The following is a 24,810-nucleotide window of genomic DNA, read 5'->3' on the forward strand; positions in this document are numbered from 1 at the left end:
ACAATTAGATGAGTTGTATAACCAAGCACTTATTATCTGGTTGAGTGTCCAATTTTGGAAAAAGGGACTTCATACTTTATAAGTCTGTCTGACTTGAATACCCACTCTGAACAATATTCATCATCGTAATAGTGGACAATAGGTGGATATGTAAATTGAATCTATTTTAGGTTTATCTCATTTGAGACAAATTTGCAGTCAGATAACTTTGATGGCATTTGAAATGACAATGCCAGCCTTTACCAAGTGGACCAAAAATAATGAAGGACTATTTGGTTTTTGGATGAGCCTTATGCTTTCTTCTTGATCATACAAGATAAGCCTGGTCTTCAAAGCAAATTGTCCCATAATCAGCTCTGATATCCTCTGTGTTAGATGAATCTTGCTCTAATAAAAATGAGCCATTGATACACCTCTTTTTTCCTTACTGGAATACCTTGATTTGTACTCTTTCTAGTTTCTGTTTCCATAGCTGATGTAAAGTTCTATTTGCTAATTTTTGTTCACATTTAAACTAGCCAAGTGTTCTACTCCAGAAAGCCAGAGCCAATCTTTACTCAGTCTTGCATTTATTTACAGAATGAAATGTTACAAGCATGTATTTATCCCAGCTCAACCACACTACAGTTTCAATAAGTGTGTTTTTATATGTTCTCTAGTGAAACCCCAATGAATGTCCTCCATCTGCAGCTAATTAAACATAACTGATATACAAATTAACATCAAATCCTTTTTTAATCACTATAATTTGCTATTTTCCAGTAAACTGGCCTGGTCCACAACTTTTTGATTTATCTTTCTGCTTTATAGTGATGTTAGTTATATTTTGATTACTGTTTCCCAAATAGTCCTCAATGTTAGCTTACATTCCTGCCAAACATCATTCCCACATCCTTTCTTGTTGAACTAGCAACATATTGACTGAGAAAACAGTTTGCAACACATTGCAAAACACTTCCTCTCCTCATGACAAACAAAGTCAATCTTTTGGATACTTTGAATCTCCTAAAATTATGCTTTGTTGCTTATCCATAGGTCTCTAATTTGGCTACAAATTTTATCCTCAATTTCAGTTTTACAACATGATTAAAACTAGGAATATGTAAATAAAATATACAGACTTCAGTGCCACAGAAGTCAGTCGTGTGCACATTTACTTCACAAATACAAACCACTTTTAATAACCATTTTGTGACCAAGCAGTTACCGAAATTAACTGACATACTTGAATAGAATGGACTAGCTGGATCAGAGTCCCCAAACACACTGCAGACGTCTGTCGAGCTGGATGCTGCAGAAGCAGGTGGTGGCGTCAGAGGCGTACGTGGGGAATTTGGTGCTGATGCTATACTTTCAGTCTCATTTTCTGTGATTCGGCTGTAACTGATTTTCCGTGGCTCCTGCTGTAGCGGTGTAGGATGCCCACGTAAGGTGCCTGACCCTGGATGTCTGGGGTTAGATGGCCGAACACCCGGAGATTTCAGTGGATAATTAAATTTCTTTGCCTATAAACATTTCAATTGGAAAGGTCAATTAAAACAAAGTAATTTAAGTCACATTCCCAAATAAGAACTGTTGTAAAATAAAAACACACCTCTATATGGTATATAAGGTAAAATTCTAAGTTATTTTGAAATATTTTAAAGTCGGGTATTAAAATCAACAAAAAGTTAACATATTCCACAAGTCCAATATAGTAAAATGTCTTACTAGCTGTGGAATGTTTAAACACATATTTATAAAATTTTGGAAAACACATCTGTAAGGTCTCATTTAATAGTGACATTGTCAGAACATGTCTGCAATCTGTATATTATTAGAATTTACTTAAAGTAAAATAATAAAGATGTAAGTGCAAAAGATTCACATCATATGAATTATCTCCCACTTTTAATAATCATAATTCAGGTTAGTGTGCTTATGGAAATGAATTAAAACTTATGGCTCATCATGTATCTTCATCAATTATTAAAAAGTTAAAGAATTTAACACTTCCGGTCTGTCTGCAAGCATGACCCAGGCCTTCCGGTTGCTTGCCATTTCAACACAAGATCCTGCTCTCATGCCCACATGTCCGTCCTTGGCCTGCTGCAATGTTCCAGTGAAGGGCAGTGCAAACTGGAGGAACCACATCTCATCTTCCGATTAAGCACCTTACAGCCTTCTGGACTTAACATTGAGTTCAACAACTTCAGACCATGAACTCTCCCCTCCATCCTCACCCCCTTTTTTTCATCCCCTTTCTTTGACATTCATTTCTATTCTTTACCCACTTGTTTTATTTTTATTCATTCAGCTGTAGCTTTAACCCCTTTTATCCCATTTTCTATCCTTCATGGAGTAGCATTCGCTGCTGGTTGCACTGCCTGGTGCTTTATATAATACCAGCTCACATGGCTGCAAAGATTTCAGTTAGCAGGGCAGACCATCATGGACAACTTGGCACATACAGGAGCATCAGTGCTGTTGCTCACTGATGTCAAAGCCTTTTTATTTCAGCGCTTCTTGTACCTGGCATTAGCTCTAGGGGAAGCATTTGATGAAGGTATTCTTGAAGTAAAAAAAAGTAAGAGGTTGCATAAATGGTGACATCCCTGATGAAATGTTTTCTGCTCCTCTGTCAGATGGTACTAAAATGTCTTTTTTTTGGCAAAGTTTTACTACAGCTCCAGCTGGAGGCTGTTGTACAAATGCAAGCCGGAAAGCTGCAGCAATGCAGTTTGTAGCTGAATCCGTGTTGCTGTTTCGGACTTAGACAAACCTAAGGTTTCTTTACATGGAAAATTAAATGAAAGCATCTTTTTCTGCAGAATCACTTGTAAGTGAAATGTGCATTCATATTGTAAGACACAGGATCCATCAGGTGATGCAAATTTAGAAGTTAAACAGAAAAGTAGAAGTGCATATGTTGCATGTATTTACAGGTCTTGCAACTGAATCCATTGGATGCCAACATTCTAAAGGCAAATTTGCTTAAGTGGGTGAATCATTGAGACAATCAATGAAAGCCTTAAAGCAGAAACTTCAACACAAAAACACATAGCAATGCCTTCAGTTTTAGAAAGAAAATAACTTTGAAAATGTGATGCTCTGAAATAATATGCAAAACAATTGAGTACTGTAGCAATGGCTAAGTCTGAAAGAGTCATTGTCTCAGTGCTTGACACCTATTTGGATAACAGCCCATTACTTTGTGAACCCGAACGAATGAGGAGAAATTTGTATGCACTATGAATAAAAGATGAAAAGAAATACTTACAAATCTAGGTAAAGATCTAGCGTTACGAGGTTCTATCTCCAAAGACTTATTGAACAAGTAATCTGTAAATTCTTTCTCCAAATTATTTCCCATTGGATTTAAATTTTCAAAAAACTTCTGTAAAATTAAACAAAAAACTCTTCATTGGCAAAATAGAAACGTGCACCCTAAAAACCTGTTGAAAGTAGCAAAGGTGGTAGCTTATAGCCATGCCACGTACGTGTCTTTCAGATGAAAGAGATGATCAGCTCAAATGGAATACTCAGGACAGAAAATTAGAGTTGGAAGGAAAACTAAAACAAATTCTCATAAGAGGTTATATAATCTTTTTTTTAAATACTCACTTAAGTATTTAACTTTGAAATTTACAAACAACTGCTCAATCAGAATGACAGGATCAGTGCTTTCATCCACACACAATTTCAGAAAGCTATGTACTTTTCCAATTTTGTAGCTGAACAAAATCACTGACGTACAATTTATATATGGCATCATGTCAAAACTGTATTTTATTTCAGTTCAGTGCAGACATTATAGGTGCTGGAATGCAATGAAAACAAACGTGGGACTGGCACAACAGCTGCAATAATGCTGTCTTTTGTTTACAAAGTGAAATATCTAAAACAAATGAGTGGAATTTCTTTTTCCTGATAAGATTCACCATTTGATTTTCTGGTTGCCATGTTTGGAGTATCCATTATGGTCGCCCAAGGTTTCTTGAGCCACCCCAAATTTGAAACAATGACTGAACTCCAGATTTTTCTAGATAGTTAAAAGTTGAACGTTTCATAAACACAATGACTCCTCTTGTCTCTCAGATGGACAAGTTTCTGTGTTTAGCTGAATTACTAAACGAAACATTTGTTAAAATATTCTTTTGGGAGGGACATAAGGAAGAAAGCGTAACTTTAAGAACCCAGCTTTCTCCACTTTGATGTATTTCCTGCTGGAATTACCAATTAACAGCTTGAACAGCAAATGTAATTTACGTGATCTAGACTGTCCACCTTCCATGCTGGAGAAAACATGTTGGTAGTAAACATGTTGCAATGGTAGAAAATACAGTCGTGTTGAATTTGAAAAATATCCTCAAATATTTAATCAGTAAATTAATAATTTATTTATTGAACTGTTGATGCATCATAACAAGATAATTGTGCATTTTTCTCTCTTCTCATGCTCAATCTTCCACCCCTAAAACTCACCTTAATGTCTTGCTCTACTCGTAAGCAGTATGGCTGGTTTTGGTACTGCTGGATCTCTCCTGTTATTTCTGCCACTTTCCTTCTCTTACTGAAATTTATCAACTCTTTACCATGTCTTTTCAGGAAATCAGGATTACCTTCCTCAGTCTTCAAAATGTTAGTCAAATATATTCCTAAATAATGAAATAAGTTGTCAGTTTGTTTAAGTTACCAAATTAATTTTATATATTTAAGACCTTTGATCAAATTAAGATTTAAAACAATATTTTCTACTACATAAATTTCTCAAATAACCACATCTACAGATAAAATTAGCAATTTCTTGGGATATTTGTTCTATACTGTCAAGCCTATCTAAATATTACACGTCAATTTTGCACTGAAACTATCCCCAATTTTCCCTTGTTAGAGGTGTGGATACACCTTACTTGCATGTGGTGTCTTCTGTTGTTACTGAAAACAAACCAGGCATCTTACTCATTTTTTCTTTGCTGATGATACAAACCTCTTTGTGCAATTTATTTTTCTCCTTGGTCTCCCTGTATCATTACAGTGGCATAATTTGCTTCCAGGACAATCATAAGCTTTATGAGTTACAAATAGCCAGGAATGATTTTCACTTTTCCCCTCTAGGAAAACACTGTGCATCCGCTTAGCACATCCAACAGTAGTACGGCTGAGATTGCGAATTTGACTGTGTAGGAAAAGCAAAACTGTGCTTACAATACCACTATGCACTGATGCCATTCCTCAAGCCAACCTTCCTACATCCTGTACCATCAGGATATTGCCAAAATCACAACTTCTAAACTGAATCAGATTTCTTATTTCACATATGCTTTTTTTCAAAAACACAAACTCTTTTATCTAAGTTGTGGTGTGCCTTGCTTGCATATGCTTTCACTCCATTATAACTTAACACTTTGTAAATGATACATTACAACTGAATTGCCCAGCCTGTCATATCCTACTTGCAAAATAGGTAAAGATCTAATTTTAAATATATGGCTTCCATTTCTATCTATTATATAAAAAATATTCTTCAATTTAACATATTGGTTAGGTTTCATGACCAAATGAAAGTATAGGATAAGAAAAGGACCAACAAGCCTGGTCATGCCTTAAATAATGTGCAATTTGAAATGTCATGTATTCCACATCAACTATTTAAACTCTTGAAGGAATGTCCTACAAACTGTGCCCCACACCAAACAACAATCAACAAAATTCCAGAATATCAATATTCTGCATATCCTCCATCATTCAACCATGTCAGTTGCTTTCTACTGTCCATTATCACAGTAGCATAATCATTCTGATCTACTGTATTTAAGAAACGTTGTCCGAACATATCTCCAAGGCCTTCAGTCGTGTTCCTTACCGGATACACATATGATTGAGTCCTGATGAAAAGTCATCGACCTGAAATCTTAACACTTCTCTCTCCACCTATGCTGTTTGAGCCGAGTATTTCCAGCATTGTTCTTATTTCCTTTTTTATTTTCATTCCCTTAAATCTTAACCAATTATCCAGAGCTGCAATCAAATCATAGCTTCACCCATTTGAGGAATTCTGTGCCTGGTCACAAAAGATGCCAACAGGAAGGAAATGACTTGATCCCTCAGTGCCTTACAGAAAACATTCTTGCTTCTGACCAAACCCAAATTTTAGCTTGTTACATCCATTATATGTCCATTTGAACATATGATGCCCAAAATGTACAAAGCAAGTTAAATATGGCTTTGCTAATGATCGATACAAGGATGAAGTAATTGGCACCATACGCTTATAGTCATTTGGCCTTGTGATACAATGCAACATTTAACTTTCCATGTAGATAAATGCTTCATAATTAATGGAATACTTTCCATAAGTAGTCAATACCATAACTTAAATCCTTTCCAACATTTGGTATTGTGCACTTCACTCATTGTGTTTCATGTTTTTGTTCTACTGCGTACATTTATAATCACATCAAAATTAATGTGTATCCTCAGTCCATCCATTTCAAATGTTCCACATCCATTAGAATGCATCAATGTCCCTTACATAAACAAGTAACCATTAACATCATGTGGTTTGGTACTATCAGCATATTTCATATTACTCTTAGTACTCCACCCTGTCAGTGGGATAGTGCGAATAGCAGAACACTCATTAGACGTCTGCAGAACTCCACCAGTAACCGCCTTTTCCAATTTGCAGTGTTGCCCCATTCATTGTGGAATCTAGCTTTTACATCAAGCCAGTCATCAATGCAGCAAACTAATTTCTGACTGATTGCACAAATTGACATCTTCAAGAACCTCATGCAAATTCATCAGACACTTTCTGAAAATCTGTTTAAATTATACCTATGGGATACCTGAAATTAGTTAACAAATTCCAGAAATTTATAAGCAAAGACCTATTACTTCTACATCCTTGTTGTCATTATGTGCCTATTAAGATGAACACTGATATCAAGCATTAAACTAGTATTACTCTAATTTGTCAATGTCTGGGTTCAGGTCTTATCGGTTTGCTCAATCACATAGACATACTCTAGTGCTCTACCTTATATACGCTCTAGATCATCGGTTTTTAAGCTAGAGACTGCAGTCCCTAGGGTAGTACATTAAATCCTTAGACTTTCATCCAAATCTGACATTCCTAGCTCAAAGAAGTCATTACAGCAAGTCCAAAAAAATGCCAAGGACAGAAAGAATCCGTTTGCTTGTAAATATGCTTTTTGGGTAGGGTGCTTTAAAAAAACGTCCATCATCATTTTCAGTTTTCTACTGTCCAGAACTCATCTGCTCCATTTAACTCCCCACACATAAGACCAGCTGCTACAGAGGAAGGTAGGAGGGCAAAATTAGGATTTACAGATTTGAATGACATAGAAAACAAGGGATAGTGACAGAAATAGGAGAGCACATTAAGGAGAATAAGCTTTGACTGCGAGAGAATAAATCAGAGACACAATAACGTATGAGAAAGTGAGAGATAAAGATAGTGATAAATAAGAGCTGGCACGAAAAAAGCAAAAGTGTGAAAGTCAAAGAGGGGATTCTCTTGTATTTCTGTTTTATATGATGCTAGGCATATGGTGTCCTGCAAGCAGCATCTTCAGGAATTCTATATTCTTTCTGCAATTGTTAATTTACAATCACATTATTTCAGTTGGTTTTTGGTTAATTTAAAACATTTTCTGACAGGATGGCACTTCGTTTGGGTAGGTGACATTGTCATTTGGAAGTTACAGCAGAGGGTTCCTCCCTGGGATTGTATCAATATTCTAGAGGTCTCCCACCCAGAAAGTTGAAACTCACTGCTCTAGGTCCTTTTTTTCCCCCATTCATAGGATGTGGCATTGCTGGCTAGGCCAGCATTTATTGCCTATCCTTAATTACCATTGAGAAGGTGGCGGTGAGCTGCCTTCTTGAACCACTGCAGTCCATGTGGTGCAGGTGCACCCACAGGAAACTTGAAGGTGAGCGGTGTTCCCTTTCATCCATTGCTCTTATCCTTCTAGATGGTAGAGGTGCAAGTTTAGAAGGTGCTATTGAAGGTTGCCTGGTAAGCTAATGATGCAGCTTCTCCTTATTGTACCCACAACTAAATTGGTATCAGAAATAACCCTTTTTTTTTATTCATCATGGGATGTAGGCGTCCCTGACTAGGCCAACAATTATTGCCGATCCCTAATAGCCTTGAGGTGGTAGTAGTGAGCTGCCTTCTTGAACTGTTGCAGTCTATGTGGTGCCGGTACACCGACGGTGCTGTTAGGGAGGGAGTTCCAGAATTCTGACACAGCGATAGTGAATAAATTACAATATATTTCCAAGTTAGGATGGTGAGTGGCTTGGAGGGAAATTTCCAGGTGGTGGCGTTCCTATGCATCTGCTGCCCTTGTCCTAGATGGCAGTGGTCATGAGTTTGGAAGGTGCTGTCTAAGGAGGCTTAGTGAGTTCCTGCAGAGCATCTTGTAGATGGTACACACTGCTGCCACTGTGCATTGGTGGTGGAGGGAGTGAATGTTTGTGGATGGGATGCCAATCAAGTGGGCTGCTTTGTCCTGGATGATGTCAAGCTTCTTGAGCATTGTAGGAGCTGCACTCATCCAGGCAAGTGGAGAGTATTCCATCACACTCCTGACTTGTGCCTTGTAGATGGACGACAGGTTTTGGGGAGTCAGGTGGTGAGTTACTTGTCGCAGGATTCCCAACCTCTGCCCTGCTCTTGCAGCCATAGTATTTATTTGGCCTGTCCAGTTCAATCTCTGGTCAATGGTAACCCCCAGGATGTTGATAGTAGGGAATTCAGTAATGGTAATGCCATTGAATGCCAAGAAGCAATGGTTAGATTCTCTCTTGTTTGAGACGGTCACTGCAAGGCACTTGTGTGGCATGAATGTTACTTGCCACTTGTCAGGCCAAGCCTGGATACTGTGCAGGTCTTGCTGTATTTGGACATGGACTGCTTCTGTATCTGAGGAGTCAGGGATGGTGCTGAACATTGTACAATCATCAGTAAACGTCCCCATTTGACTTATGATGGAAGGAAGGTCATTGATGAAGCAGCCGAACATGCTTGGGCCTAGGACATGACTCTGATGGAACTCCTGCAGTGATGTCCTGGAGCTGAGATGATTGGTCACCAAAACCATAACCATCTTTCTTTGTGCTAGGTATGACTCCAACCATTGCAGAGTTTTCCTCCTAATTCCCAATAACTCCAATTTTGCTAGGGATCCTTGATGCCATACTAGGTCAAATACTGCCTTGATGTCAAGGGCAGTCACTCTCCTCTCATCTTGGGAGGTCAGCTCTTTTGTCCATGTTTGAACCAAGGCTGTAATGAGGTCAGGAGTTGAATGACCCTGGCGGAACCCAAACTAAGCAGCAAGTGAGCAGGTTATTGTTAAGCAAATGCCGCTTGATAGCGCTGTTGATGTCCACTTCTATCGCTTTATTAATGATTGAGAGTAGACTGGTGGGGTGGTAATTGGCTGGGTTAGATTTGTCCTGCTTTTGGTGTACAGGACATACCTAAGCAATTTTCTACATTGACGGGTAGATGCCTGTGTTGTAGTTGTACTGGAACAACTTAGCTAGGGGCATGGCAAGTTTTGGACCACAATTCTTCAGTACTATTGCCAGAATGTTATCACGGCCCATAGTCTTTGCAGTATCCAGCACCTTCAACCGTTTCTTGTTATCATGTGGAGCAAGTTGAATTGGTTGAAGACTGGCATCTGTGATGCTGGGGACCTCCTGAGGAGGCAGAGATGGATCATCCACTTGGCATTTCTGGCTGAAGATTGTTGCAAATGCTTCAGCCTTATCTTTTGCACTGATACACTGGGCTCCTCCATCATTGAGGATATTTGTGGAGCCACCTCCTCCAGTGAGTTGTTAATTGCCCACCGCCATCCACGACTGGATGTGGCAGGACTGCAGAGCTTAGATCTGATCTGTTGGTGGGATCACTTAGCTCTGTCAATAGCATGCTGCTTCTCCTGTTCGGCATGCAAGTAGTCCTGTGCTGTGTCTTCACTAGGTTGACTCCTCGTTTTTAGGTATGTCTGGTGCTGCTCCTGGCATGTTCTCCTGCATTCTTCATTGAACCACAGTTGATCCTCTGGCTTGGTGGTATTGGTAGAGTGGGGGGATATGCCGGGCCATGAGGCTACAGATAGTGGCTGAGTACAATTCTGCTGCTGCTGATGGTCCATGGCGCCTCAGGGATGCCCAATCTTGAGGTGCTAGATCTGTTCTAAATCTATCCTGTTTAGCACGATGGTAGTGCCAACAACACAATGGAGGATATCCTCATACATGAAGATGAGACCTCGTCTCCACAAGGACTGTGCGGCGGTCATTCCTACTGATATTGTCATAGACAGTTGTATCTGAAGCAGGCAGGTTGGTGAGGATGAGGTCAAGTATGTTTTTCCCTCTTGTTGGTTCCCTCACCACCTGCCAGTCCCAGTCTAGCAGCTATGTCCTATGGGGCTCGGCCTGCTCGCTCAGTTATGGTGTTAGCGAGCCACTCCCCCACTCAGTACATTCTGCACCCTTGCCACCTCAGTGCTTCCTCCAACTGGTGTTCAACATGGAGGAGTATTGGCTCATCAGCTGAGGAGGGGGTGTGGTACATGTAATCAGCAGGAGGTTTCCTTGCCCATGTTTGACCTGATTCCGTGACACTTCATGAGGTCCAAAGTCTGGTTGCAAAATGGCTCGTTCATGAATTTGTTTTTCGTCTTCACTGGTGAGGACTAATCTTATGGATTCTCTGCAACAGTTCTATCTAACGTAAGCATTAAAAAAATGTCTTTTAATACTATGTTTACAGATATACTGTACATGTAACTAAAACTAAGGATCTTTTTAGTGTTATTTACATTCTACCTGTCCACTGACTTGTGATCTTTTCTCATGTTCCACTGTAGACAAATGTGATCAAGATGGTTCCTGGGCAGTCAGCTCCCTAGGAACTGTGCATGTCTATCCTTCGCCCTCTTGCAACCTTTCTCTCCCCAATCTTCTCTTCTTTCATTTAAGTTCCCCTGATTCTAACACTGGGTGTATTTTAGCCCAAGCTTTGAGTTAACTATTAGTTTAAATGGCCTCTGTCTGTTAATTTAAATCCCATCCCCCTGACCTTAAAAGCTCTTTTGAGAGTCTGGAGAATTTCTGGACTTCTCTGAACATCAAGACCCCATTTCTCCTCAGGATTGCATTCAACTAAACCATAAGACACTGTTTCTGGCTCTGATCTCCTCCGTTGTGGTTATTTTAAATAAACTTTAATCAGTTTACAGCTCTTCCCCCACCACTGCTGAGACTGAGAGACTTAAATCTTCCTGTTGAACCTATGACTGGCCAATGATTACACAGGTTCTTCAGCTTCAGTACAATTCTTGGCCAGAAAATCACTTGCCTGAGTCAAAGCTTCAATTCTGATTTTATGGTGTCCTCCAACTTTGCCATCAACTTTCTGACCCTGCAACTGGCTCCCTACACCTCCTGCATCTTCATTCCCACAAAATGCCTCTACCAATGCATTCTCCAATTCTGAACTAGGACAGCAGTTCATCAATGCTCCATATCCTATGTCATTGTTACCAAGCACTGGGTTCATTTTTAGCGACTATCTATTTCCAGTTCCCTATCAGTTTTATTTATTGAATCCTAGTTTTTATGTAATCAGACCGAAGTAACATGAGTTTGCCTGTGCCCATTCACATGCACATTTTGGCTGTCCCTCTGGATCTGAGCTCATTGCTTCCACTTCAACTTTTTTCCCTTTTTTTATAGGCTTTTCTTTTGAACTCTTGTTGACTATTCTGTTCTATCAGGTACTTTGACCTCCCAATTGCCTATCCTAAGCCTTCACTGTTCCTTCCTGCTCTCCTGCTGCTGTCCCAGGTCCGACTCCATTAGAGTCGGGGAGGCAGTGATGTAGTGGTAATGTCACTTGATTAGTAATCCAGAGGCCCAGGCTGATACTCTGGGGTCATGGGTTCAATTCCCACCATGGCAGCTGGTGGAATTTGGATTCAATTAATAAACCTGCAATTAAAAGCTAGTCTTAGTTATGGTGACCATGAAACCACTGACAATTGTTGTAAAAACCCACCTGGTTCATTAATGTTTTTTAGGGAAGGAAATCTGCCATCCTTACCTTGTCTGGTCTACATGTGACTCCAGAGTCACAGCAATTAGTTTGACTCTTGAATACCCTCTGAAATGGCCTAGCAAGCCACTCAGTTGTATCAAACTCTACAAGGTCTACAAGGAATGAAACCGGACGGACCATCAGGCATTGACCTAGGCACCAGAAGTGACCATGACAAACCCAGCCCTTTCCACCCATTGAGTTCAGAAAAACCATGAGAGAAGCCGGGAGTTCAACAAAAGCGTGAAAGGAGCCAGGAATTCAACAAAAGCGCGAAAGAAGCCAGCAGTTCAAAAAGATCGTGAGAGGAGCCAAGAGTTCAAAAAGAGCTAGTTGCTGTTGTTGGAGCTGGTGATGGTGTGGGTCTCTGTGGACAGACTAGGTTTGGAGAAAATCAAATGTGATGTCTTGGGAACTAGGAATGATTGGTTGGTGAGTATTTATCTTTTAAATACTGGTATAATTTATTGTTAACTGATAAGGTTTTATTCAGAGTAAGGTTTTTGTAATAGTAGTTGTGAAGCTTATAGGGAGCAGTATGACTAATAACTAAATAAAAAATAATATCAATAAATAAAAACCTAAGACATTGAAATAAAATAATTAAAATAAATACCTAAAGCACATACTGTGTAATTAAGAAACATCTTTTAGTTGTAGGTACCAGTATTTAATAAGCATAGTAAATTGTAGTATATGTAGGAATTATTCTAAGTTAATTAAGGAAGTTATTAAATTGACTAAATAATATAAGTAACAATAGCAGGACAGGTGTTATGTTACAGCTGTGGAACGTGGGGGCTTTTGGACGCCAATGTGATCCAGGGCAAACACACCTGCAGCAAGTGTAAGCAGCTAGTGGAATTCTGGATCAGGATTATTGATCTGGAAGCCGAAGTGCGCACATTGCGCAAATATGTGCACAATTTGTGGAGTTGTGTAAAAACAATAACAATTGAATAATTATATTAGGTGATTTCAACTTTCCCAACATTAATTGGGATAGGCATAGTGTTCAGGGCTTGGATGAGTGGATTTCTTGAACTGTGTACAGGAGAGCTTTTTAGTTCAATATGTAGAGGGTCCAACAAGGGACGATGCAGTGCTGGACCTAATTCTGGGGAATGAAGCTGGACAGGTGGCTGAGGTGGTGGTGGGGGAGCATTTTAGTGGTAGCGACCACAACATGGTACAATTTAAGCTGGTTGTGGATAAAGAAATAGACAAGTTGCAAAAAAATGTTTTGGATTGAGGGAAGAGCGGATTTTAGTAAAATCAGGCAGAATCTGGCCAAGGTAGACTGGGAACAGCTACTTATGGGGAAATCTACAGAATAGCAGTGGGGGGCATTCAAAAAGGAAATAGGGAGGGTACAGGCTCAACATGTTCCCTCTATGGTGATAGGAAGGAGTAACAAGCCCAGAGAACCATGGGTGACTAGAGATATTCAGGTTACAATGAGAAGGAAAAGAGAGGCTTTTAGCAGGTACAAGGGAAGCAAATCAGTGGAGGCATTAATGGAGTACAGAAAGTGCAGGGTGGAGCTTAAGAAAGCAATCAGGAGAGCAAAGTGGGATATGAGAAAGCTCTGGCTGCTAAAAGTAGGGAAAATCCCAGGATATTCTATAAGTATATCAATGGGAAGAGGATAAGCAGGGAAAGAGTAGGGCCCATAAGGGACCAAGGGGGCAATCTATGGGTGGAGCTAGAGGACATCACTAGAGTGATGAATGAATACTTCAATCCGTCTTCACCCAAGAGAATGAAGATGAAGGTATGGAACTCGGGGAGAGAGAATGCGAGATTCTTGAGTAAATTCTAGGGAGTGACAAGGTATTGGAGGTGTTGGCAGGCTGAAAAGTGGACAAATCTCCAGGTCCAGATGATTTGTGTCCCATACTGCTGAGGGAGGCAAGGGAGATCATCACAGGGGCTCTGACCCAAATTTTTAATTCCTCTCTGGCCACAGGGGAGGTGCCAGAGGACTGGGGAACAGCTAATGTGGCTCCACTATTTAAGAATGATTGTAGAGATAAGTAAGGGAACTACAGACCAGTGTGTCTCACGTCAGTGGTAGGGAAACTATTGGAGAAAATGCTGAAGGAGAGTATCTATCTCCACTTGGAGAGGCAAAGTTTGATCAGGGATAGTCAGCATGGCTTTGTCAAAGGGAGGTCATGCCTAACAAATTTGATTGAATTTTTTGAGGAAGTGACCAGGTGTGTAGATGAGGGTAGTGCAGTTGATATAGTTTATATGGATTTCAGCAAAGCCTTTGACAAGGTCCCATATGGGAGACTTATAAAGAAGGCAAATGCACATGGGATACAGGGTAATTTGATAAGTTGGATTCAAAATTGGCTTTGTTGTAGGAGACAGAAGGTGATGACAGAAGGATGCTTTAGTGACTGGAAGCTGATGTCCCGTGGCATACCACAGGAATTGTGCTGGGTCCCCTATTATTTGTCATTTATATAAATGACATTGATGAATATGTGGGGGGTAGGATTAATAAGTTTGCGGATGACACAAAGTTTGGCCGGGTGGTTAACAGTGAGATTGAGTGTCTTGGGCTACAGGAAGATATAAACGGGATGGTCAAATGGGTAGATAAGTGGCAGATGGAATTTAACCCTGAAAAGTGTGAGGCGATACACTTTGGAAAGAGCAACTTGACAAGGAAGTATTCAATGAACAGCATGACACTTGGAAGTTCTGAGGAACAAAGGGACCTTGGCGTGTGTGTCCATAGATCTCTGAAGGCGGAGGGGCATGTTGGTGGGGTGGTGAAAAAGGCATATGGGACACTTGCCTTTATCAATCAAGGCATGTATTACAAAAGTAGGAGGTCATGTTGGAGTTCTATAGAACCTTGGTGGGGCCATAGCTGGAGTACTGTGTGCAGTTCTGGTCACAACATTATTGGAAGGATGCGATTGCAGTGGAGGGGGTGCAGAGGAGATTCGCCAGAACATTGCCTGGGGTGAAACATTTAAGTTATGAAGAGAAGTTGGATAGACTTGGGTTGTTTTCGTTGGAGCAGAGAAAATTGAGGGACGACAAAATTATGAGGGGCATGGACAGGGTGGATAGGCAGCAGCTGTTCCCCTTAGTTGAAGGGTCAGTCACGAGGGAACACAAGTTCAAGGTGAGGGGCAGAAGGTTTGGCGGGGGGGGGGGGGGGGGGGGGGTTGTGAGGAAAAAAATTTTTACCCAGAAGGTGGTGACGGTCTGGAAAGCGCTGCCTGGGAGGGTGGTGGAAGCAGGTTGTCTCACATCCTTTAAAAAGTACCTGGATGAGCACTTGGCACATCATAACATTCAAGGCTATGGGCCAAATGCTGGTAAATGAAATTAGGTAGGTAGGTCAGGTGTTTCTCATGCATCGGTGCAGATTCAATGGGCCGAGGGCCTCTTCTGCACTGTGAGGGGAGAAACACCTGCGCACTTTGTTCCAGAAGACGGTCAGACCTCTTACAATAAAGTCACCTGATTTGGTCAGCAGTGAGGGATAGGAGGACATGACCAGGAGTGAGGCAGGTAAAGGGACTGAACAGACAGTAGTGGAGGAGCCTCAGACTTCGCAATTGTCAAATCGGTATAAGGTGCTTGGTACCTTTTTGAACGAAAGTGAGGTCTGCAAGGTAGGTGAGCAGACTGGCCATGGCACCATGGTACAGGAAGCCGTTCAAGCGGGGTAAGCAAAAAGGAATTTAGTACACCTGAACCATGCTGGGACCAGTGTTCTAGCGAGCCACATAACTAGGGAAGTAGATAGAGTTTTAAACTTAAAAAAAGGGGGTGAGGGATCAAGCTTGGGTAGATGGAGCAAACCAAGGGATAGAGTCGAGGCAGGACAGCTAAATAGTCATATGGGAAACGAGGGTCAGAGAATGGCAGGAAGGGACAGAGAGAAAAAAACCTAAGAATTCACCAACAGTCAAGACCAGATGCTACAAAGGTAACAAAAAGATAAAACTAAAGACTCTGTATCTTAAAGTCCATAGAATTCATAAAAAGTAAATGAATTGATCGTGCACATTGAAGCAAATAAATATGATCTGATAGCCATTAAGGAAACGTGGCTGCAGGATGACAAGGATTGGTTCCTGAATATTGAGGGCTATATGACATTCAAAAAGAATAAGAAGCTAAGTGAAGGTGGGGGGGAGCACTGTTGATCAAGGATGACATTTGTGCAATAGTTAGACATGATCTTGGTTCAGGAGATCAGGATGGATAATTGATTTGAGTGGGGATGAGGAATAGTAAGGGAGAGAAATTTCTAGTGGGAATGTTCTACAGACCCCCTAACAGTAACCACAATGTAGAACAAAGCATTACAAGAAGAAATATTGGGCGCATGTGATAAAAGGACAGCAAAATCGTGGGTGATTTTAATCTACATATAAACTTGGAAAATCAGACTAGCAGTAGTAGCCTGAATGAGTTCATAGGATGCTTTTGAGATAGTTTCTCAGAGCAACACATTTGGGAGCCAACCAGAAAGCAGGTTATATTAGACTTGCTACTGTTTAATGTGACAGGATTAATTAATGACCTCAACGTAAAGGCATCCCTAGGTAGCATCCAGTTTGAGAGGGAGAAGAGTGGATCTCAGACTAGTATTTTAAACTGTAGTAAGGGCAATTATGTGGGCATGAAAGTTGAGCTAGCTGAAGTGAACTGGGATACCAGGGTAGAAGATAGATCAATAGAGAAGCAGGGGCAGACATTTAAGAGGTTAGTTCAGAATACTCAGAATAAGTATAGTCCTAATTTAAAGAAAAATTCTAAAGGGAGGACCTACCATCCATGGTTAACTAAATAAGTTAAGGAAAGCATCAAACTTAAGGAAAAGGCATAACTGCACAAAGCTGAGTGGCATGCCAGAATATAAAGTACAGGAAAAGGAATGGTTAATCAGAAGAAAAGAATTAGAGTGCTAGCGATAAGTGTAAAAACGGATAGTAAGAGTGTCTACAGGTATCTGAAAAGGACAAGAGTAAGTAAAGTGAGTGTTGGTCCTCTAGAAAGTGAGAATAGGGAGTTAATAGTCGACAGTAAGGAAATGGTGGATGAAATCAACAAATATTTCGCTTCTATCTTCGCTATAGAGGAATATCTAATACCAGTAATAGCTGGTAATCAGGAGGTAGAAGGGAGAAAGGAACTTAGTGAAATTACAATCACTCGGGAAGTGGCACTGCGCAGACCGATGGTGCTGCGGGCTGACAAATCTCTGGGTCCCCAGGGTTTTAAAAGAGGTGGTGAATGAAGTAGATGCATTGGTGTTAATTTTCCAAAATTCTCCAGATTCTGGAAATGTTCCATCAGACTAGAAAGCAGCAAATATAACCCCTCTATTCAAGAAGGGAGGGAGGCAGGAAACAGTAAACTGTAGGTCAGTCATCCTTGACATGTGTAGTGGGGAAGGTATTTAGAATCGATCATTAAGGAGGTATTAGCTGGGCGCCTAGAGAATCTCAAGGTAATTGGAAAGAGTCAGCATGGTTTTGTGAAAGAGAAATCATGTTTAACCAATTTATTGGCGTTCTTTGAGTAATGTGCACTGTGTATAAAGGAAAGCCTGTAGGTGTACTGTACTTGATTTATAGAAGGCATTTGATAAGGTGCAACATTAAAGGATATTGCAGAAAATAAAAACTCATGGTGTAGGGGATAACATATTAGCCTGGATAGGAGACTGGCTCGCTGGTAGAAAACAGAGACTATGCATAAATGGGTCTTTGTCTGATTGGTCAGATGTGATGAGTGGAGTCCCACAGGGGGCTGTGCTGGGGTCTCAACTTCTTACAATTTATGTCAATGACAGGTGAGGGGAGTGAAGGCATGGTAGCTAAATTTGCAGATGACACAGAGATAGGTAGGAAAGTATGCTGTGGAAAGGACATTAGGAGGTTGTAGACAGATATAGATAGGCTGAGTGAGTGGGCAAAAATCTGGCAGTTGGAGTATAATGTGGGAAAATGTGAAGTTGTTTTAAATTAGGGCTTGCACTTTTAGGACAGTGATGAGAATTTTTTTTTCTCCGAGGGTTATGTGACTTTGGAACTCCCTGCTTCAGAAGGTGGTGGAGGTGCGGTCATTGAATATTTTTAAAGTGGAGGTAGATAGATTCTTGATAGAGAATCAATGGTTATCAGGGGTAGATGAGAATGTGGGAGTCGAAACAAACACATCAGCCATAATCTTATTAAAGGGCGGAGCGGGCTCAAGGGGGCAAAAGGCCTACTTATACTCCTATTTCATACACTCATATTTTCAATGGTGGGGGAGCCCAGCACATCAGTGAAAAAGACAAGTCTAAAGTGTTTGCAACAATCTTTAGCCAGAAATGCTAGGTGGATGATCCATCTCAGCCTCCTCCTGAGATCCCCAGCATCACAGATGCCAGTCGTTAGCCAATTCGATTCAATCAACAAAGCAGCATAGTAACATGTAGTATATGATTAATGTTTGTCTATTATGGATGAACATATAATAATGCCATATAAGTATGAAAGTGTTTTTCAAATATTAACTTTTCACAAAGTGTTTAATGTACTCGAGGGTTTCAGCCAAGCTCTCCATATTTTTCAGTGTCAGAAGACTTGGTGAAGCCCCGCTCCCACCCCAGCAGTAATCAGACCTTCTCTCCACTTCTCTTCCCACACATTGTAATCAGCACCTCTCCCCTTCCCTGCAAATAGTAATCTGCCCTGATCCCCCCCTCCCCCACACGCACAGACACACAGTAGACAGCTCATCTTACCCCCACTTCACACTAATCAGCCTCTCTCCCCTCTGCCCCCTTCCCCACCTTTTGGTCTGGTTGCCAGTGCCTGTTGTGAAACAGTCGCCAACCTGGGGTAAGGAGCCTGTACAACAGGAGCAGAAACACAGTAAAGTTTCAAGCCACCACTCAGCCTTCTAGATTTTCTTGCACAAAGTCAACGAGCTACACTTGCCTGCCTCTGCTTGCCCTAATTCACACACAAACATCCTGGGCCCACTTGGCACTCACTGCTAAAAGCATTTTCTGAGGGTAAAGAACACTTTAGGCTCACCGTCTATCCATGGCTGTTTGGAGGCATGTAGCCTGTGGATGCAGGGTTGTCTGCCAGAGTCTTCTATCCACAGTCACCATTGTTGCCTCAGGGGTGGGGGGAGTTCGTGACCACAAACTCTCTCTGTGACCCTCTTGGGGTGGCAAACTACAGTTTGGGAATCCCTGCTCTACTGCAAACCCATCTTTTTAAAGCCCTCACCCCCAAGGACTTCTTTGTTACTAAGGTTGAGGCAATCTAATCAGGTGCCACTGCTGCTTTCCTCCCTTTGCCCACTGGGCCAAACTTCCTCTAAGGCTACCTCCCACACCATCCCTGAAATCGTATCTTTCTCTCGTTTCTCTCCTATTGCCCCTCATGACCCCCTCCAAGCTCATCACATCAATGGGACTGAACTCCAGCGCTCTCAGCCCTATTCCCACCACCCTCTGGGTTAAAAAATTCTTCCTCACATCCCCTCTAAACCTTCTGCCCTTTACCTTAAATCTATACCCCCTGGTTACTGATCCCTCCACCAAGGGGAAAAGGTCCATCCTGTCTACCCTATCTAAGCCCCTCATAATTTTAGACACCTTACTCATGTCCCCCCTCAATCTCCCCCTGCTCCAGGGAAAATAACCCCAGTTTGTCCAATCTCTCCTCATAACTAAAACTCTCCAGCCCAGGCAACATCCTGGTAAATCCCCTCTGCACTAGTGCAATCACATCTTTCCTATAATGCGGATTCCAGAACTGCACGCAATACTCTAGCTGTGGCCTAACCAGCGTTTTGTTCCAGCATAACCTCCCTGCTCTTATATTCTATGCCTTGGCTAATAAAGGCAAATATCCCATATGCCTTCTTAACCACCTTATCTACCTATATACTGCTACCTTAAGGGACTGGTGGACATGCACACCAAGGTCCCTCTGATCCTCGGTACTTTCCCGGGTCATACCATTCTTCGTGTATTCCGGTGCTTTCTTTGTCCTGCCCAAGTGCATGACCTCACACTTACCCAGATTAGATTCTATTTGCCACTGATCAGCCCATCTGACCAGCCTGTTTATATCCCCCTGTAATTTAAGGCTATCCTCCTCACTATTGGATCCCATGGGTTCTTACCTTCGTTATCAGTTTCCCTTGCAGGACCTTATCAGCCTTACTGAAGTCCAAGTAGACTACGTCAAATACAGTGCCCTCACCTACACACCTGGTCACCTCTACGAAAAATTTAATCAAATTAATCAGACATGACCTCCCCTTAACAAAACCATGCTGACTGTCCTTGATTAATCCCTGCCTCTACAAGTGTAGATTAATTCTGTCCCTCAGAATTGCTTCCAATAGTTTCCCCACCACTCAGGTTAGGCTTACTGGTCTGTAGTTCCCTGGTTTATCCCGTCCTCCCTTCTTGAATAATGGTACCACATTGGCTGTCCTCCAGTCCTCTGGCACCTCTCCTGTGGCCAGAGAGGTACTGAAGATTATTGCCAGCATCCCTGCTATCTCTTCTCTTGCCTCACTCAACAGCCTGGGACACATTTCATTCAGGCCTGGAGATTTATCTACTTTTAAGCCTGCCAGACCATTTAAAACTTCCTCCCTTTCTATGCTAATTTCTTTATTTATATCACAGCCCTTCTGCCTGATTTCCATACCCAAGTCGTTCCTGTCACTTGTGAACACCGACACAAATATTCATTTAGAACCCTACCTATGCCTTCCGGCTCCACACACAAATTACCACTATAGTCCTTAATGGGCCCTACTCTTTCCCTAGTTACCCTCTTAATGTTAACGTACTTGTAAAATAACTTTGGAATTTCCTTTATTTTACCTGACAATGTTTTTTCATGCCCCCTTTTTGCTCTCCTAATTTCCTTTTTAAGTTCCCCCTTACACATTCTATATCCCACTAGGGCTTCTGCTGTTTGAGCCCTTGGTATCTGCCATAACCCTCCCTTTGCAATAACTCTCACCGAAGATGAAAATTCCATGGATTCTGGAAAGGCCCCAGCGGACTGGAAAACCACAAATGTAAACACTGCCATTCAAGAAAGGAGGGAGACAGAAAACAGGAAACTATAGGCCAGTTAGCCTAACATCTGTCATTGGGATGATGCTTGAATCCATTACTAAGGAGATGATAGGACATTTAGAAAATCATAATACAATCAGGCAGAGTCAACATGGCTTTGTGAAAGGGAAATCATGTTTGACTAATTAATTAGACTTCTTTGAAGTAGTAAGAAGCAGGGTGGATAATGGGGAATCAGTAGATGTGGTGCATTTGGATTACTAAAAGACATTCTATAAGGTGCCACATAAAAGGTTATGACATAAATAAGAACTCATGGTGTTGAAGGGGTAACATATTAGTATGGATAGAAAACTAGTTAGCTATAGGAAGCAGAGAATCGGAAATAACTGGGTCTTTTTCAGGTTGACAAGCTGTAACTAGTGGAGTGCCACAGGGATCAGGGCAGGGGCCTCAACTATTCACAATCTATATTAATGACTTGGATGAAGGAGCCAAGTGTATGGTAGCTAAACTTGATGTTGATACAAAAATCAGTAAGAAAGCAAGTTGTAAGAAGGACAAAGAGTCTGCAAAGTGATACAGATAGGTTAAGTGAATGGGCAAAAATTTGGCAGATGGAGTATAAGGTGGGAAAATCTGAGCTTGTCCACAGTGACAGGAATTATTATTTAAATGGAGAGAGACTGCAGAAATCTGTGGAATAAAGGGATCTGGGTACCTTGTACCTGGATCACAAAAAGCTAGCATGCAAGTACAGCAATGATTGGGAAGGCAAATGCGTTGTTGGCCTTTATTGCAAGGGGAATGGAGTATAAAAGTAGGGGTGTGTTACTACAGCTGTACCGAGCCTTAGTGAGGCCATATCTGGAGTACTGTGTACAGTTTTGGTCTTCTTACTTAAGAAAGGGTATTACTTGCATTGGAAGCAGTTCAGAGAAGGTTCACTTGGCTTATTCCTGGGTTGAAGGGATTGTCTTGTGAGGAAAGATTGAGCAGGTTAGGCCTATTGTCATTGGAGTTTAGAATGTTTAAGATTCTGAGGGGACTTGACAGGGTGGACTCTGGGAGGATGTTTTCCCCTGTGGGGGAGTCAAAACTAGGGGGCACGGTTTCAAAATAAGGTACCTTCCAATTAAGACAGAGATGAGGAGAAATTTTTTTTATAGGGTCTTTAGTCTTCAGAGAGCAGTGACTGAATATACTAAAAGTTGAGTTAGACAGATTTTTGATTGATAAGGGAGTTAAGGTTTTGGGGAGCAGGCAGGAAAATGGAGTTAAGGCCACAATCAGATCAGTCTTAATCTTATTGAATAGTGGAGCAGGCCTGAGGGGCTGAATGGCCTACTCCTGCTTCTATTCCTTATGATCTCACTCTTAATGTATCTCTCTCTTCGGGTAATATCCCTCTCTCCTTTAAATCTGATGTCATCATCTCTCCTCCTCGAAAAACCAACCCGAAGTCCCATCATCCTGGAAAATTACCGCTCCATCTCCAATCTCCATTTTGTTTCCAATGTTTGTGAACATGCTGTCGCCTTCCAAATTCCATGCCCATCTTTTCCGGAACTCCCTACTTGAATCCCTCTAATCAGGTTTCTGTCCCTACTGCAGTACTGAAACACTTGTCAAAGTCACAAATGATATCCCATGTGACTGTGACAAAGGTAAACTATCCCTCCTTGCCCTTCTCAACCTGTATGCAGCCTTTCACATGGTTCATCAGACCATCCTCCCCATCACCTCTCCACTGTCCTCCAGCTGGGTGGGGCTGCACTTGCCTAGTTCCATTCTTACCTATCTAATCACAGCCACTTACAATAGCTCCTCTTCCTACTCCTACGCCATTACCTCTAGTGTCCCACAAGAATTTATGAGCAGAAAGTTTCTCCAATTACTCTAAATTATCCACATTAGGGCAAAGATATAGCAATGATTAAAGGATTTGTGTATAAAAATGAAACTAGAAAGCACTGTAGCAAGAGTCATGTGACATATTTATGTCTTATTACTTATGGCTGGTTACCAAACAATCAAAATGGTTACACATGACATTAGTTACCACAGGAAAAGGATAACACCGCTTACCAAAGAAAGGCACACATGGAGGGTTGATGGATCTGAGTTTAGCCAAATACTTTTTATAGTGGTCTTCACTCAATTCATGAGCCTCTTCTAAAATTTTCTTTTGCCGACTTGGTATTTGCTATGAACATAAGTAATGCAGAATATGCACTTAGAAGGCAACAATGATAAAAATCCATATGACCCAATCAACTTCTTCATTTTCATACCCCAAATCTACAAACCTGGTCAATGCAGTATTTGGACTTGATCCAAGTGCTTTTTGAAGGCTTTAATGGATTACTTACTGTACTAAGTCATGGTATATCCAATAAGTCGATGATCAAGCATGAAGAAGTTATTCGCTAAGCCATGGTCAACTTGTTGATTCTCAATGTATAACCAAGTCCTCTGGTTTTCTATCTGGTCTTTATGCAAAACACATTTCTACTTCAAATTCAGTACCCTTGTTATTTAAAAGCTTTTTCTCCCCTTCTTAATTTATTCTTGTTGGAAAACACGGAAATAACTTTTACCTTTTCTCGCAATCAAATAAAATTCATTTTGTTGTGGTCCTTGAATTTTTACCATTGCCTCTTATCTTAAGTTTTTTAATTTCATTCTTGGGATGTCTGTGTCGCTGGCTAAGCCAGCATTTATTATCCATCCTCGATTGCCGTGGAGAAGGTGGTGGTGATGATCTGCCTTCCTAAACCACTGCAATCCACAGTGGTGTAGGGTAGGAGTTCCAGGATTTTGACCTAGTGATAGTGAAGGAACGGCGATACATTTCCAAGTGAGGAACGTGATTGGCTTGAAGGGGAACTTCTAGGTAGTTGTGTTCCCATGTGCCTACTGCCCTTGACCTTCTAGATGGTAGCAGTCGTGGGTTTGGGAGATGCTATCTAAGAAGTCTTGCAGTGCATCTAGGAGATGGTACATACTGCAGCCACTGTGCATCAATGGAGGGAGTGAACTTTTGTGAATGGGGTGCCAATCAAGCAGGCTGCTTTGTCCTGGATGGTGTCAAGCTTCTTGAGTGTTGTAGGAGCTGCACTCATCTGGGCAAGTGGAGAGTATTCCATCACACTCCTGACTTATGCGTTGTAGATGGTGGACAGGCCCTGGAGAGTCAGGAGGTAAATTACTCGCCACAGGATTGCTGGTCTTGGACCTGCTCTTGTAGCCACAGTATTTATAGGGCTAGTCCCGTTCAGTTTCTGGTTAATGGTAACTCCCAGGATAGTGGGGGGTTCAGCAATCGTAATGCCATTGAATGGCATGGGGCGATGGTTAAATTCTCACTTGTTGGAGCTGGTCATTGCCTGACACTTGTATGGTGTAAATGTTACTTGCCACCTGTCAGCCCAAGCCTGGATATTGTACAGGTCTTATTGCACTTGGGCATGGACTGCTTCAGTATCTGAGGAGTCACAAATGGTGAACATTGTACAATCATCAGCAAACACCCCACTTCTGACCTTATGATGGAAGGATGGTCATTGATGAAGCAGCCAAACAT

At 41.4% G+C, this 24,810-nt stretch overlaps 1 protein-coding gene across 5 annotated transcripts in view; it reads right to left on the reverse strand.

Annotated features, from left to right (window-relative positions):
• Nucleotides 1–24,810, reverse strand: part of LOC121290818 (son of sevenless homolog 1) — a 288,768-nt gene that overhangs the window by 12,125 nt on the left and 251,833 nt on the right. For all 5 annotated transcript variants that reach the window (XM_041211819.1, XM_041211791.1, XM_041211781.1 and 2 more), the window contains 4 exons: nt 23,313–23,430; nt 4,465–4,637; nt 3,260–3,376; nt 1,226–1,505 (listed from right to left, as the gene is read on the reverse strand). In XM_041211819.1, the coding sequence (XP_041067753.1) occupies nt 1,226–1,505; nt 3,260–3,376; nt 4,465–4,637; nt 23,313–23,430 (688 nt within the window). The remainder of the gene's footprint in view (nt 1–1,225; nt 1,506–3,259; nt 3,377–4,464; nt 4,638–23,312; nt 23,431–24,810) is intronic.

This window comes from Carcharodon carcharias, chromosome 2 (assembly GCF_017639515.1).
Source record: "Carcharodon carcharias isolate sCarCar2 chromosome 2, sCarCar2.pri, whole genome shotgun sequence".
Taxonomy (NCBI): domain Eukaryota; kingdom Metazoa; phylum Chordata; class Chondrichthyes; order Lamniformes; family Lamnidae; genus Carcharodon; species Carcharodon carcharias.